Raw genomic sequence first — 14,394 nt, 5'->3', positions numbered from 1 at the left:
TACAGCCTATTAGCTGAATATCTAAGCTCTGATAAATTACTAATGAAACAATACCCTCAATCCTTTTCTATCCAGCATATTTCATTATTTTGTTAAAAAATGTATTTTAGTCACCAGATTTTACAGAGAAATCTTCATATCTACCACCTTTAAACCTTTTAATATTATACATCCAAGATAATCTCTAACATACAATTAAATCTATTTTCCCATCTATCAAATTTTTTTTTTTTTTTTATGTTTACTTATCTTTGAGAGAGAGAGACAGAGAGAGACAGAGCGTGAGCAGGGGAGGGGCAGAGAGAGGGAGACACAGAATCCGAAGCAGGCTCCAGGCTCTGAGCCATCAGCACAGAGCCCAATGTGGGGCTCGAATTCACAAACCGCAAGATCATGACGTGAGCTGAAGTCGGACACTTAACCGACTGCGCCACCCAGGCGCCCCCATGCTGGCTATCAAATTTCAGAGGTAAGCTCTGTCTTCCTCTCCAAAATGAAACAGAATGTGATCATAAATTTTCTAATAAGGAAGACAGAAAATCATAGTTTCATTCTTATTATTAGAAAATCTGTCAAAAAAATTAAAAAGCATCAAATATATACTGATAAAGTCTCCAAAAAGACATGGAAATCAATATGCAGTTTGGTTTGCTTTGGTAAGTTATATGTTAGAAGGCTGAAAACAGAACTTGCACATTTTCAGGTATTTTCTCACAACAAAAAGTGAGCAACTAAAGACAAATTTTCTTAAAATGTGTTCTGTAGTAAAAATTCAGCATTTGTTTACAAGCTGCCTTAAACACAACTGAACAATTTAATACCTTTGTCCTGGTATCAGCCATATTAATAGAAGACCAAAATGATATGGTTCACTGCAATCTATACATTAAAAGTAGTACATTTTTAACATTAAACTCAACGTTCTCATCCGAGAAATACTTTCTCAAGACTAGAAGGAAAAAGCAAAAATGAAGTGAAGAGTTTCATGTGTCTATCACCCCACACCCTCTGGTGGAAGTGCCAAACACAGTGAAATTGTCAAAAGGCAAAGGGTAACTAAGAGGGAAACAATTAACATGGGAAATCATACTGAAAGCATTTCTTAAATAACTAAGAGATAGTTTTATTTCTCTCCTCTGCATCATCTCCGCATTTTTTGCATAGAGAACTATTTAATTTTATGATTTCTAAATTTCACAGAAGAGCATTTAAAAAAAGTATTTTCCACAACTGGATGAAGTAAAAATATAAACTCTTTCTTAAAAGAGAGAGAGAGAGAGAGAGAGAGATGCAATCTCTAGCAATTCTCCATCACGGAAACTTAAGTCTGAGCAATGTTAAATTTATTGCATCTTATATAATAAACATAACTCTAAATCAAAATATTTAAGGAAAAAAGAAGAAATGTTACCATCATGAAGTTCTTAGGGCTTCTATAGCTAACTTTTAATCAATGATTTGAAGAAGTGACAATTATGCAGAAAAGACCAAAAAAGCTCTGAAGATACTTTTGTCATTTAAATTTTAAAATACCACATTCCAAATAACATCTAAAGCCATTTTTAATTGGCTGGGTAATAGATATTGTGCTTAAGTTAGCCTAATTAGCGTGAGAGTGGGAAAAGGTTTATACTGATGCAAAATCCAAAAAATGATGGAATGGTGCACAAAACAAGACTACAATTGTATTTAGTTGTTATGGAAACCTAATTTACTGGTGTGGATATGGACGTGTTAAAAACATAAGATATACCAAGAAAATAAAAGGGGATTCCTAACACAGGAAGATTTAGTTAGTAACTGTGAGCTTTATTTCACTGCTAATAAATGTATCTTCAATTTTGCATATATAAATATCTACCCTAGAGCAGCTGTTGCTATAGTAACAAGATATATTTGCTCATATTCATATTTTAGAACTTACTTTTTAGAATTCCTTAAAAACTGTGATTTAAAAATTCTGCTTATAAGAGAACTTGTGCTTGTGTCTTATTTCAAAGTATTAGTAAGAAAATATAAGCTACAGCAGTAGTCATTCTTCTTATTTGGGACTATGTATTTCTCAATGTTCAGTGATCTCAAAATGTGTTACAGAGTCAACAGTACCAGTAACATTACAATTCTACGAGAATAAACTGGAAGAAATGCTTTTGGAATCATCAACTCTTTAAAGAAACATAAGAATCATGAGAGAATCAATTATGGTTAATATTACCTTGTATATTCTGAGACTTTGCATGGTTTCTTTCCCAAAGAGAAAGAGCGGACCTCAGAACCATGGTCCAATTTTCTTTTCATCTATAAGGTAAAGCAAATAAGATAGGTTTAAAAAAAAAATCACCTGTCCAACTGTCTTAACATTAGCATTGGTACTATTGAAAAAAATTTCTTAAATTTTTATAAGCCTAAATTTTCATTAATTAGGCATAGTTAATGTATGTAGAAAATAAATGTTCTATGATTTCTTCTACTAGTTCTACTTTGTTTTACTCTTTGAAGACGAGAAAGGTGATTACCCACCCCCCCCAATATTTTGTTCAGAAGAATAGCATATGGTGATTTAAAAACTGATATTCATCATACATATTCCTTGAGAGTCGTATATCTTTCACGTTTCCCAGTTTAAGAACACAGGGGGAAATGTCATGTTAATACACACATTGAAGAACCATATTTAACGTATCTCTCTTAGTGATCATCACTTTCCTTTAAAAACGTATTTCAACATAAAATATACAAAAAAACTCAAAATTTCAAAACCCGAATGGAAGTAACAGTAACTGAATTTAAAACACATATTTATTATGAAAGTGTGAAGAGAACAATGTAAATAAGATGATCTTGAAAAGTAATTATAATAAGGCATAAAGCAATGAATATGGGCAATGAGGAGAGTAAAAAAGTAAATCTGTAACAGGAGAGAGGCCTGGGGATGGTATAAAAAAGGTGGAAAAAAGCCATCAATTGATATTTACACAGAATATAACTTCACTGACAGATGCTCACTCAGGACAAAATATTCTAACTTGAAAATTTCAGCAACATCAACAAAAACATTTACAAAGAACGAATTGTACATCTTTGTAAGGTATATTCAACATCTATACTTTTAAAGTATTTCTTATGCTATATCTGTATAATACCATAAATATATTCAGAATTGTATGTCAACATCAATATTGAAATATTTATTTTTTTTATATTTCACCATCTGTTAACTGAGGTCATCTGACTATAGATATGTCATAAAACTAGAAAATAAAATCTAATAAGATGCAACTTTTTCTATTTTGATTTGTGTCTGCTAATTAATTACTGTACTATGGAACATTATGTGGGGGAGGTAACCCCAGAGTGATAGAGAGCTATCCTCATTTTTAGAATAAGGTAAAAACCCTTGCTTTGCAGCAGACTTAGTTTCTTACCTACTGCCTCACATGGGAACATCATAAAACAGCATGCTGCACTATAAATACTAAAGAAAACCATCAAGACTCTAACACATTTTGAACCACACTATGGATAATAAAGACATTTTTATCATCATGAAAAAGTCTTCCAAAATACAGTGATGATCTTATGACATCAGGAGCTAGAGTGAGGGTACAGCAAGCTTGTCCACAATTTATGCCTTAGTTCAAGAAATACCTACTGGAAAGAAATGGAATTGGTCTTAATTCAACCCTTCAGAAGTTTCCGTACTCATTACGTTGTTTTAAAGTGATTCCTCTCAAAAACCATTATTTTCTTTCTCCAAATAATTTTAATAAAAGCCAAAAATAAATATATAGGATTTAATATATAGATAGCCACGTGCTTGCATATATATAAATCATAGACACACACGTACACATACACGCAAATGTAGCTCTCAGGAAGGTCAGTCGGTACAGATTACCTTAAAAATCTAGCTTTTTTAATAACTTGCACAGATTCTTATTTTCAAAATTAATATGAGAAACTTTGATATTCATTCTAATTAAGTTGTAATACTGGCTTTCAGAACTTCCCTGGGTATCTTGCAAATACACATTGGTGCAAATGCCATTTGCCACCAAAAGCAAACTTTATTTCCATCTTAGAAATCCTTCAATGGATAAAAATGCCCCAAATACATATCAAGGGAACCATTTGGAAAGGATTTTTATTTTCAGAATATTTTACAAAATAAAGGACTTTCTATAGGACTACAGAAGTCTTTTAAATATTATACTGTTTACTGAAAATCCTGACTTTAGAACCAAACGTTAATTCTGCAATTTTTTAAGGGGCACAGAAAGTAAATACGATCTTTTAAAATAGAAGTCCTAAATATTCTAGTGATTCTAGACTTTAAAAGAGTCAACTAAAGAAAAAGAAAAGAAATATGTATAAGATACAGAAAAATTAAAGGCAAAAGACTCACTAAAAGCCAACTAAGGGTAGAGTATTTCCAGGTCAGCATTTAACGGAGCCACATTTCTAAAGTCTAAATATATTTTAGTGGAAAATTCCCGGATTAAAATACACATTTTATTTTAAATTTAAAGCTGTTTACAGCTTACGTTGTCTTTGCATTATTTGCTTACATTCACGATATAAAACCGAATACCAGCCATCCAGCCACCCACCAAAATTAGAGGATACTGCAGCCATCTCTGATGATACAGATTTTCCTTCTCAGGCAGGCACACACACACACAATCATACAACACAGGAAGAAAACAGATTACTTACTTTGTAAAAAATCATTTTGAGTGTGCCGTAGAAACCCATATTTTCTGTATTTTTCCCCTTCAGTGATTCTGTGCCCCCGTGTGTCCGGCTGCTTGGCAGTCTCTGACAATATAAACCTTTTTCAGGTAGGTATGTCACAGATTCTAATGTGGACATGCTCAGGCACGTCAGAAAGGGAAGATTAGGGAGCAGAACCGGCAACAAAACTCCACAGTAAAGGCAAATGCAGCTCAGTATCAAACCGCTTCTCGGGACACACATACATACATGCAGCTTGACTGAGGAGAACTCGAGGGAATAATGAGAGAGAACCGAGAAGATTATTGGAGGAGACTATGCCCTGTCAAAGCCTTGACTGAACAGATTCCTCCCTCAGCAGCAGAGGGATCAGATTACATCTTCCCTTGAACACAGAATGGTGCAGTCCAGGATTCAGCAATGCAGACTGCACATCAATTATATGGTGATCCGCTCCAGGGAACCCGTAAGCACACAACGCACTGAACAGAGGGAGGATGTGGGCAGCAAATGAGCCCGCCCCCACACGACAGCCCCCTTCCCCTTTCAAACTTTCAGGAGATTATTTTGTATTTTGTAAAACCTGCATTTCTGAAGAGTTTTAAATGGCAAGCATCCTTTCCACAAATAAGTGCTTTCAGAAACATTTTGAAAATGGAATATATTTTCCATACAGTCCTCCCAACAGAGGCAGGGCAGGCTATTTCCACTAACTGTTATCCTATTGCAGTCCTGGCACAGACTGATCACATTTTTCAAGTAGCTTAGAAGATACAAAATGAGCAATCCCGAAGGGAGAAATTAAATATTCTTTGTTGGGGGGTGGGGAGGATTTACAATAAAGTAAGCCAGTTTGGAGCTTGGAGCATTTGCAGAAATTATATAATAAGTTATATCTTAACCTGCATACTTCTTATATTGGCATTTAATGAAAATGTTCCCTATGTTTTTCCATTCCCTTCATTTCAAATATAGTTTTCAAGAAAATTGCCACACTTCATCAATTCTTGGTAATCATGACAATATCTTAAGACTATCAGACTAGTTAGTATTAAGTGTGTAAAGTTTGGCCAAAATGTTCTGTTTCTTCAAAGAAAGCAAAAACTGGGCTTATTGGGAGTCCTACCCTTATTTGTTCATTTAATCTTGAGTAAACAGGATGTACTGCACTTCTACCTCCAGAATTACTTTGACAACGTGCATTGCTTACCATTAAAAAGGCATTTTACATAATAATAAATACCAAAGTTTGCCTGAAGGCAACCTTTTTCTCAGAATGACTACCTCACAAATCTAGATATTTTATCTTGCAACTTGCTACACAACTAGCTTCGGGAGGGAGGCAATTGTAAGATTCCTTGGCCCGTTATTAAGGGTCTAGTTAATTAACTCCTACCCTCCCCATTAACATTCTTTATTACAAGTAAACTGCGTGCCTATAGTTATTTAAGTACCTAAAATGTTTCTTCAGAAAAAAGAAATAGTATTTGGACTTAGTACATTTTAATACTCTCTGCTATAGTTAACAAATGACTTTCATTAGGAAAATGATTCTAAATGCTGCATGAAGTAGTCTCATAATTTAAAAAATAAATGTTTACCTTTATAACAGACATTAAGTTAGTGTAGTATCTTTTACTTAAAAAAAAATAAATGAAATAAGATAATCCAAAATTTTATGAAGATGTACATCTTGGATTCTTCTGGAAAGTATATTCTATATATTATATTATCTTTTTTAAAAAATCTGACTCTTAAATTCTTGCCCTCAGATACAATATGTACAAGTACCCAGCAAAAAGTTAATTTTCTAAATAAACAACCAGCTTACTTCAAAGGAAAGTTCTTTCTGAAAAGAAGTCTTTGGGGGGGGGGGGGGCGCGGGAATCCAATGGTTAGGAAGAGACCCATAAAACCCTTTTGTTAGAAGATTCAGAGCACTCAAGATTTTAAAAAATACAAAGCCAAAAAAAGTGATTTCCCCTCCACCATCAGCCTCTGCTCCGGGCTATCTGAAGAAACTAGCTAATTATAAAATGAACACCTGACATTTTCTCTAAAATTGGTCAGTGGTAACCAGCTTATTAGAGGACAAATGAACTTCCCACCAATCATGTAACAGTATATACCTTGATTACAATTGAAATCGTGTCCTGTCTTTAGATGAAGTAACTTTTTCAAATTAAGTCTACTCAGTTGAGGACATAGATCAACTTTAATAAAGCAGGGATACTGCCTCAAAACCTAGGATATTTAAAGAAGAAAATAACGTAATTTTCTATATTCAAAGGAATGGCTCCTTTGTATGGTATGAAGTTAAAGTGACACCTGACCTTCGCAAACATATATTTACATGTAGGTATGTATATTCATGTTTTATTTTTGAATAGGTAAAATATTTACACGATTCAAAAATCAAAATGATAAAAGTATACACTGAAAAGACTTTCTACCACCCCACACTCCCCACATTCCATGGGTCCCATTTGATAATTATTTTTATTAATTTATCCTTTAAATGAGAATGTAATAAACATTACATAAGTTAAGTACTCATGAAGATTTTATTTTCCTAATTGTTTCAACAATTCTCCCTACTATCTTGTTACAATGTTAATTTGAACCGTGAAGAAAGAATTTGGCAAGCAAAACTAGCCAACTAAATCTCTTACCAGATTTCAAATAAATAAAATAAAAATAATTTTCAATATTCTCTAAAGTTCTATTAATGAAAGTTGTGATCTATTAATTTCATCATGATATATATATATATGAACAAAAGCAAATAAAACCATTCTCCATTCACCCAGCTATTGTACTACTAGGCATTTATCCAAGGGATACAGGTGTGCTGTTTTGAAGAGATATATGCACCCCCATGTTTATAGCAGCACTATCAACAATAGAAAGTATGGAAAGAGCACAAATGTCCATTGACGGATGAATGGATAAAGAAGATGTGGTATATATATACAATGGAGTATTACTCGGCAATCCAAAAGAATGAAATCTTGCCATTTGCAACTGTGTGGATGGAACTGGAGGGTATTATGCTAAGTGAAATTAGAGAAAGACAAATATCATATGACTTCACTCATAGGACTTTAAGAGACAAAACAGATGAACATAAGGGAAGAGAAACAAAAATAATATAAAAACAGGGAGGGGGACAAAACAGAAGAGACTCATAAATATGGAGAACAAACTGAGGGTTACTGGAGGGCTTGTGGGAGGGGGGGATGGACTAAATGGGTAAGAGGCACTAAGGAATCCACTCCTGAAATCATTGTTGCACTATATGCTAACTAATTTGGATGTAAATTTAAAAAAAATAAAAAATAAAATTTTTTAAAAAAGCAAAAAAAAAAAAAAAAAAACCAAACATTCTCCATTCCTATTTCTGAGAGTATTGACTAAAATACAGATATTTTTATTATTTGTTTATTTGTTTACTTTTAATTTTTGTTTTGAGAGAGAGAGAGAGCGTGTGCATGTGGGCAGGGGAGAAGGGCAGAGAGAAAGAGATGGAGAGAATCCCAAGCAGGCTTTATGCTCAGTGCAGAGCCTGCTGAAGGGGTTAATCCCACAACCCTGGGATCATGACCTGAGCTGAAATCAAGAGTTGGATACTCAACCAACTAAACCATCCAGGTGCCCCTAAAATACAGATATTTAAAACTTTATTCAGAGACTTAAGTTTTTCAGTAGTATGAATGAAAAAGCCTTTATGTGTGTATCTATCTATCTTTTCTGACCCTTGAAGTAGACAGAAACATTTCAAACTGAGATCAGTCCACAATCTATGTTAAATAAGTTTAGGAAAAAAAGTATTTTACACTTTATGCTAGAATGTTAACTAGTAAGTTCACTGAAAAAAAGACTAGTCAACCATTACTGCTGAGACAATACTTGTGTTTGTCATCCAAATTTTTAGAATCAATACTCAATGTATTAAACATATTTCCACTACAATACAATACACCTTCATGTAATTCCAGCTAAGCAATAAATTTCCCGTTGTATAAAAAAAATATTTCTTGTGCTGATTGACAACCTGTAAGCCTTACTGGAAATCTATCAGCAAGGGGAGTGACTGCTAACTCAGATTCAATGCTCATCTTATCACAACTCCATTGAGCTACGTGTATGAGAATGGATGAGAGCAGCAACTTAAGAAAGAAAATAAATAAATTAAAAAACAGTACAAAGATATGAAGATGTACCGCCTCAGAGGCAAAGCCTCTGGGAAATAAGGTAGTCGAATGATTAACTTGTGAGCTAGCATAAGAGAAATGGTTCTTTCTGAGCAATTAGTTGGGATGACTAAATTTTTAGAAGGGCAAGTTGTAGTCACTGACAGAAACCAAATTATTCTACCTATAAATAGTGAGAAAAATATAAACAGTCAAGCAGTCTTCACTGAATTATGTATCTTCAGAGAAGTATGTACCTTTATACAGTGTCAACAACGGAAGGAGTAATAGAGTACTTTTCCTCATCTTGGGTCTCAGAGTTATTTCCATTTTAAATAAATTCTTCTATTGCACTCATCATACCTAAAAATTATTGTCCTTATTTTTATATATCTTTCTCCACTACTATCTACTCCTTGAAGGCTCCCATCTTATTCTAGGACACAATAGAAAAATGATACATAACAATAATTAATGTTTTTGAATAACTGGCCATACAAATAAATAGTAGCAACCAGGACATCATTTTTCTAAAGCATAAATATGTTATACTCAGTACTAAGAAGTCTTATCCATTGTACTAGATGGTATTATACTATTATTGGTTCTTTTCATTATCTTGCTAACATTTAAAAATTTACTTCCATTTTATAATAACAGAATGTGTTTATATGCCAGTGATTTTCTTTATTATCAAGACAACATTTTTCACTCTGATATTACACTAGAAAAACTACCTACCACAACAATTGGCTGTCTTGCCCAAGCATAGAATTTAAATTAGAGACAGCTCAAACTTTCAACATCAAAGGAATGCCAAGCATACTGAAGCTAAAACAAACTTTTTGAAATCACACTAACCCACTGTCATTAACTTTCTGGGATGTGAGTTCTTACTAAAAGGTTCACAACTAAAACTGGCAAGTTAATAGTTTGTCATATCACGGGTATTGTCAATTAAAATAATATGTACGCCCAGCATCTACATTTTCCCTAATGCAAGTAGGTGGCAGTACTGATCAATAAGCTATTTTCCAGTCTTATTCATTAATTAAGCATTTATTTAGCAACCTAGAATTTGTCAGGCACAGGAGAGTATGCAATTAAGCAAATGTTTTTCTTCCTCCACTGAATTTAAGACACAGAATAGGGTAATATACACACTTCTGACTCTTAGAATTCACATTGATATTAGTTCAAAACCAGTTATTTGAGAACATGTAAAATAAAACAAGGTAAGCCAGATTTAGTTTGAAACTATCATCCAAGTAAACAAATAGTGAAATATTACTGTAAATCAAAATGCAAATCAAAATATAGCTCAGACTGCTTTAAATAATTTTTAAGATAACTATAATTTTAGGAGTGGTACTTTTATAAATTTTTCTTTTTCTTGAAGTTTCTGGTATTTATAGCTCTCTTTACAAAAATACAGTCCTTGAGGATTTGACACAAATAAACTGCAACATTAATTCAAGCAGTAAAAGCTTTTTTCATCCCTTCTAATTGGGCCAAATTAGTTATCTGATAAACATATGTGCAAGTACATATATACACACACATACATACATACCAGATGCAAGTTAAGAGTTTCATTTATCAGAGCTACAGAAGAAAACAATAAAGATGGGAATTTTGCTTGTTTGCTCTGCTAAAATTCATATTGTGGTAGAGCTATCAGATTTAATCCATGCACCAAAACGTTCCTTATAATATCTCTATACAGATGGGCAATACCTGCAATAATTGACAAAGTAAGTCACTCTGGAATGTATCCTGACTTCTTTAGAAATCAATTCATCTTTACATCTCATGCTTCAAATCCAAAATCAACCATCAGTAAGTATGTTGAATTCATATCCAAAAGTTCCTTCTCAAAATTTTGTTGTAATTGCTTTATAGTAACCCTTCAGCAAAGTAAGGAAAATATCATGAGAAACTATAAAAATAAGGTTGATTTCAAGAAAAATAAAACAGCAAATATAGAGAAGGGATGAAATCAATATTCTCTCAATAGAAGACCTAGAACTCTATTCACTCTTCTACTTTCTTTATTCAGTTCCATATCTACTGCTGCTGGTTGTGATGTTCAAATACATTTACCTACTCGGAAAAAAAAAAATTTCTGTAGGTGTGCTATATCAATCTTATATTTTAGTATTAAAATAGCCTTTTGTTTCAAGGTTTGTTTAAAATTCCGGAATTAATGTCTTAAATAAGTCACAGATTAGTCATGACTTAAATTTAGTTATAACCAAAAAGTTTTGAGAAAGGGGCTAAAAGCTGAGAAGTAAAAAAAGTTGTACATACTGAGTCAACAACAACAACAACATTAATAGCAGGAAGCCATAACGTTTAGAACTAGAAGAGAACTTGGAAGTCATCTAATCTAGTTCTCCTTCATTTATGAAATGAACATGGGGTTTGGAATTGGAGAAACCTGAGTTTAAACACCAGCTTTGCTGTTATTAGAGTGGAACCTCCGTAGGGGTTGACCTTTTAGGAGCTCTAGTTTTTGTAATGGTAATTACCGCCTATCAACTTTACTAACCTAGCCCACAGAGTCATTGTGAGGACCTAGTAGATGCCCAGCATATAACAGATATCCTATAAAATAATAACTGCTATTAACAGGTGAGAAAGGTGAGGGTAGAGAATTAAGTGTCTTGCTCAGGGTTATACAGCTGTATTAGAACCTTAGACTCCGGTCCCAAGTTCACTACTTATTAATTGATTTCCATTAGATACGTGATGGCTCAAGCAAGTTAGGCTCAAAAAATCAGACATTGCTAAAGAAGGAAGCAAAAAGTTATATTTTGCAAACAGCAATTGCATAGGCAAACTATGATTAAATCTTGATTATTCAGTTCATGGAATGATTATCTAGATCCATCTGACTGTGCTTCTGCTACATGTGGGAAATCTGAGGCAAAGACATGGTGGCTGGGAAAAGGTGACAGAAACTGAAAGATTTAGGTTAAAAGAAATCAATTAAAAAATAATCACTTATATCCCAATATCTACAAAATGCTGAGGACAAATAAAAACATTACAGTAACCTTTCTCCCCCGCCAAGATACTTAAAATCCAGCTGGCAAGACAAGAAACTAATAGAGAACAATATCTATCAAGTGCCAAATTGGGTAGTGTAGGAGGTCAGAAAATGAAGAAATCATTCAAATAGAAAATTTCATATAAAATAGTCTTGCTTCTGAGTTTGGTAGCAAACAGAAGTTTTTTTAGATGTTAAGGAAGAAAAAGGAAATTATCATCTGTGGACTAAAGACATGTGGAAATAACACTATCACTACCTTGAAGAATTAACATATGTAAGACTTCTAGTACTCACTGGTCTTATAAGGTGCATTAAGGAGTAAACTATTTACCAACACACCTCCTAATCCAAACATTTAATATTACAGTTAAAATATTCTTTAATTTACTAGTAACGGTTTCTTCAAAAGTACTTTCTGCCATGACTCATTCTCCCATTTTAGGGATAATATGTGTCCTTCTGTACAAGGAGAACTTTACTGTGTGGGCGTAAAGACTGTTGACTTTTTATTTAGTTATAAACACTGACTAATAAGGGGTCCTTCTGTTTCAATAGGCACTCCTACCAGATCATATACACAAACGGCTTGTACTTTTGAATATAGGGGGGAATGAAGAGACTTCAGAAATAAACATTCATTTAAACGTGATAATCTCCCAAAAACTTGATGAAAAGACAATAAAAAATGTAATTCAGGGCAGTAGGGTACATGATTCATTGATTTTCACCAATATGTGGGGAAAGGACCTCTGGTATTCAAAAGTGCATGACATACTTGGAAAATTAAACAGTTTGTCTTGCTCTGCTCCCAACCCTTTCTCCCCATGTCCTGCCTCTCCAGCCCCCAGACTCAAAGCCTCCTTTTAAGGAAGTCTTAAGGAAAACACTTCATTGTAGAGCATTCTAGCTCACCGTGTAACTGTTCATCATGTAAAGAACTAGGGGAAGGGCTACTGTAAAGTAGAAGGTATGTGAGATTCAAACACATGATATAAAGTATGGTCCAATGTAAAATATATATGCAAATATTTAAGTGTGTGTGTGTGTGTGTGTGTGCACACACAAAGAAAAGCCTATGTAAATATATTAAAATATTCACAATGGTCATCTAAGAGGCTTAATAAGAGATTTTCCCTCTTTTTTCTTACCTGTCAATAAACAAGTTCACTTGCATAACCTTTTGAACCCAGTATGTGCCAACAACTGTTTTAGGCTCTAGGTATAAGGTGGCAAACAATGCAGATGAGCTCTCTACTCTCCTATAGTGTAACATTCCAGGGCAGGGTGGGGGAGAAGTCATCTAATAGGCAAACTAATACATGACTAAGATAATTTCATATAATGCTTAGTTCTAAGAGAGAAATCAAACAGGGTGCTATGAAAGCAGTAGGTAGCTAGGGTAGTAAAGAAGTGTGGCTAATTTTGAATGGCATCACCCGGGAAACAACTTTTAAGTCAAAATGATAGAGTAGAGCCTGGGATCCACAAGAATAAGGCCAGTCTAGCTAAGATGAAGTGACTGGTACACGATGAAGTCAGACAGGTAACCAAGGACCAGATCATGTAGGATCCTGTAGGTCATGGTCAAGAGTTTAGATTTAATTGTGAAGTCATTATAGGATTTTCAGGATAAGAGTAAATACAACAGAACTTCTGTATATATTTTTGCCTATATTATTTTTTATATTTTCAAAAATATATATAAAATTAAATATTGCTTACAAAGTAATTCTCAGTTACTGATTAAAGAAGATATAACTCTTTTCAACTCTTTCGTGCAGCAATTACTCTTTCATTTCCCTCACACTTACTCTCAAACTCAGCAGCTATCCCAAAAGATTCCTAAACTTGGAAAAGAGAATTATACTACTTTATTAGGCTACACCATGTGCCAAGCACTATTGTAAGTCTTTATATCTCATAACTCAATTCTATAAGAATGAAGGAGTATCTACTGCATCATATCTCTATTACCTTGCTCTTCTATTCTCTATGTTCTGATTTTATCCTTACATTTAATAATTTACTTTTTTTGAGAAAGACACTGATGTTGGGCTCAGATCTCTATAGATGGACAATGCATCCAGCCTTATTATAACAAATGTCTATAATGGTAAATGATATGGTTACCTTTAGTTATTAGAGACAAAAGGATTTTACCCATGGTACACTTTTTAAGACTGCTTATCTGTGATCATAAAAAAAAATTCCAGAACATAACCACAGAATCTGAAAGTTGGAAAAAGCCTTCAGCTAAAGCTAAGTACAGCCTCAGGTGCAACCCTACTTATTAGGTACACTCTCATCAGCATGTTGTCACCCAAGATCTGCTTAATCTAAAATACACATTATTCTCAACTCGGTAATCTTTTATTGGTTGGCTTCCCAATTTTGATAATTATGTCCAATTAT

The 14,394-nt window shown here is 33.6% G+C and overlaps 1 protein-coding gene across 5 annotated transcripts in view; it reads right to left on the bottom strand.

The window, feature by feature from the left end:
* The window catches only part of FBXW7 (F-box and WD repeat domain containing 7), a 230,830-nt gene that overhangs the window by 28,678 nt on the left and 187,758 nt on the right, over positions 1-14,394 (bottom strand). For 4 of the 5 annotated variants that reach the window (XM_045465713.1, XM_045465707.1, XM_045465700.1 and 1 more), the window contains one exon: positions 2,216-2,298. In XM_045465713.1, coding sequence (XP_045321669.1) covers positions 2,216-2,298 — 83 coding nt within the window. Of the gene's footprint in view, positions 1-2,215; positions 2,299-4,716; positions 5,150-14,394 lie in introns of those variants that run through there. The other variant, XM_045465720.1, reaches the window with a different exon arrangement.

The sequence above is a fragment of the Leopardus geoffroyi genome, chromosome B1 (genome assembly GCF_018350155.1).
Source record: "Leopardus geoffroyi isolate Oge1 chromosome B1, O.geoffroyi_Oge1_pat1.0, whole genome shotgun sequence".
Lineage (NCBI taxonomy): Eukaryota > Metazoa > Chordata > Mammalia > Carnivora > Felidae > Leopardus > Leopardus geoffroyi.
Note: the sequence above shows the minus strand (reverse complement) of the source record. Positions and strands in the feature narration are given on the sequence as shown.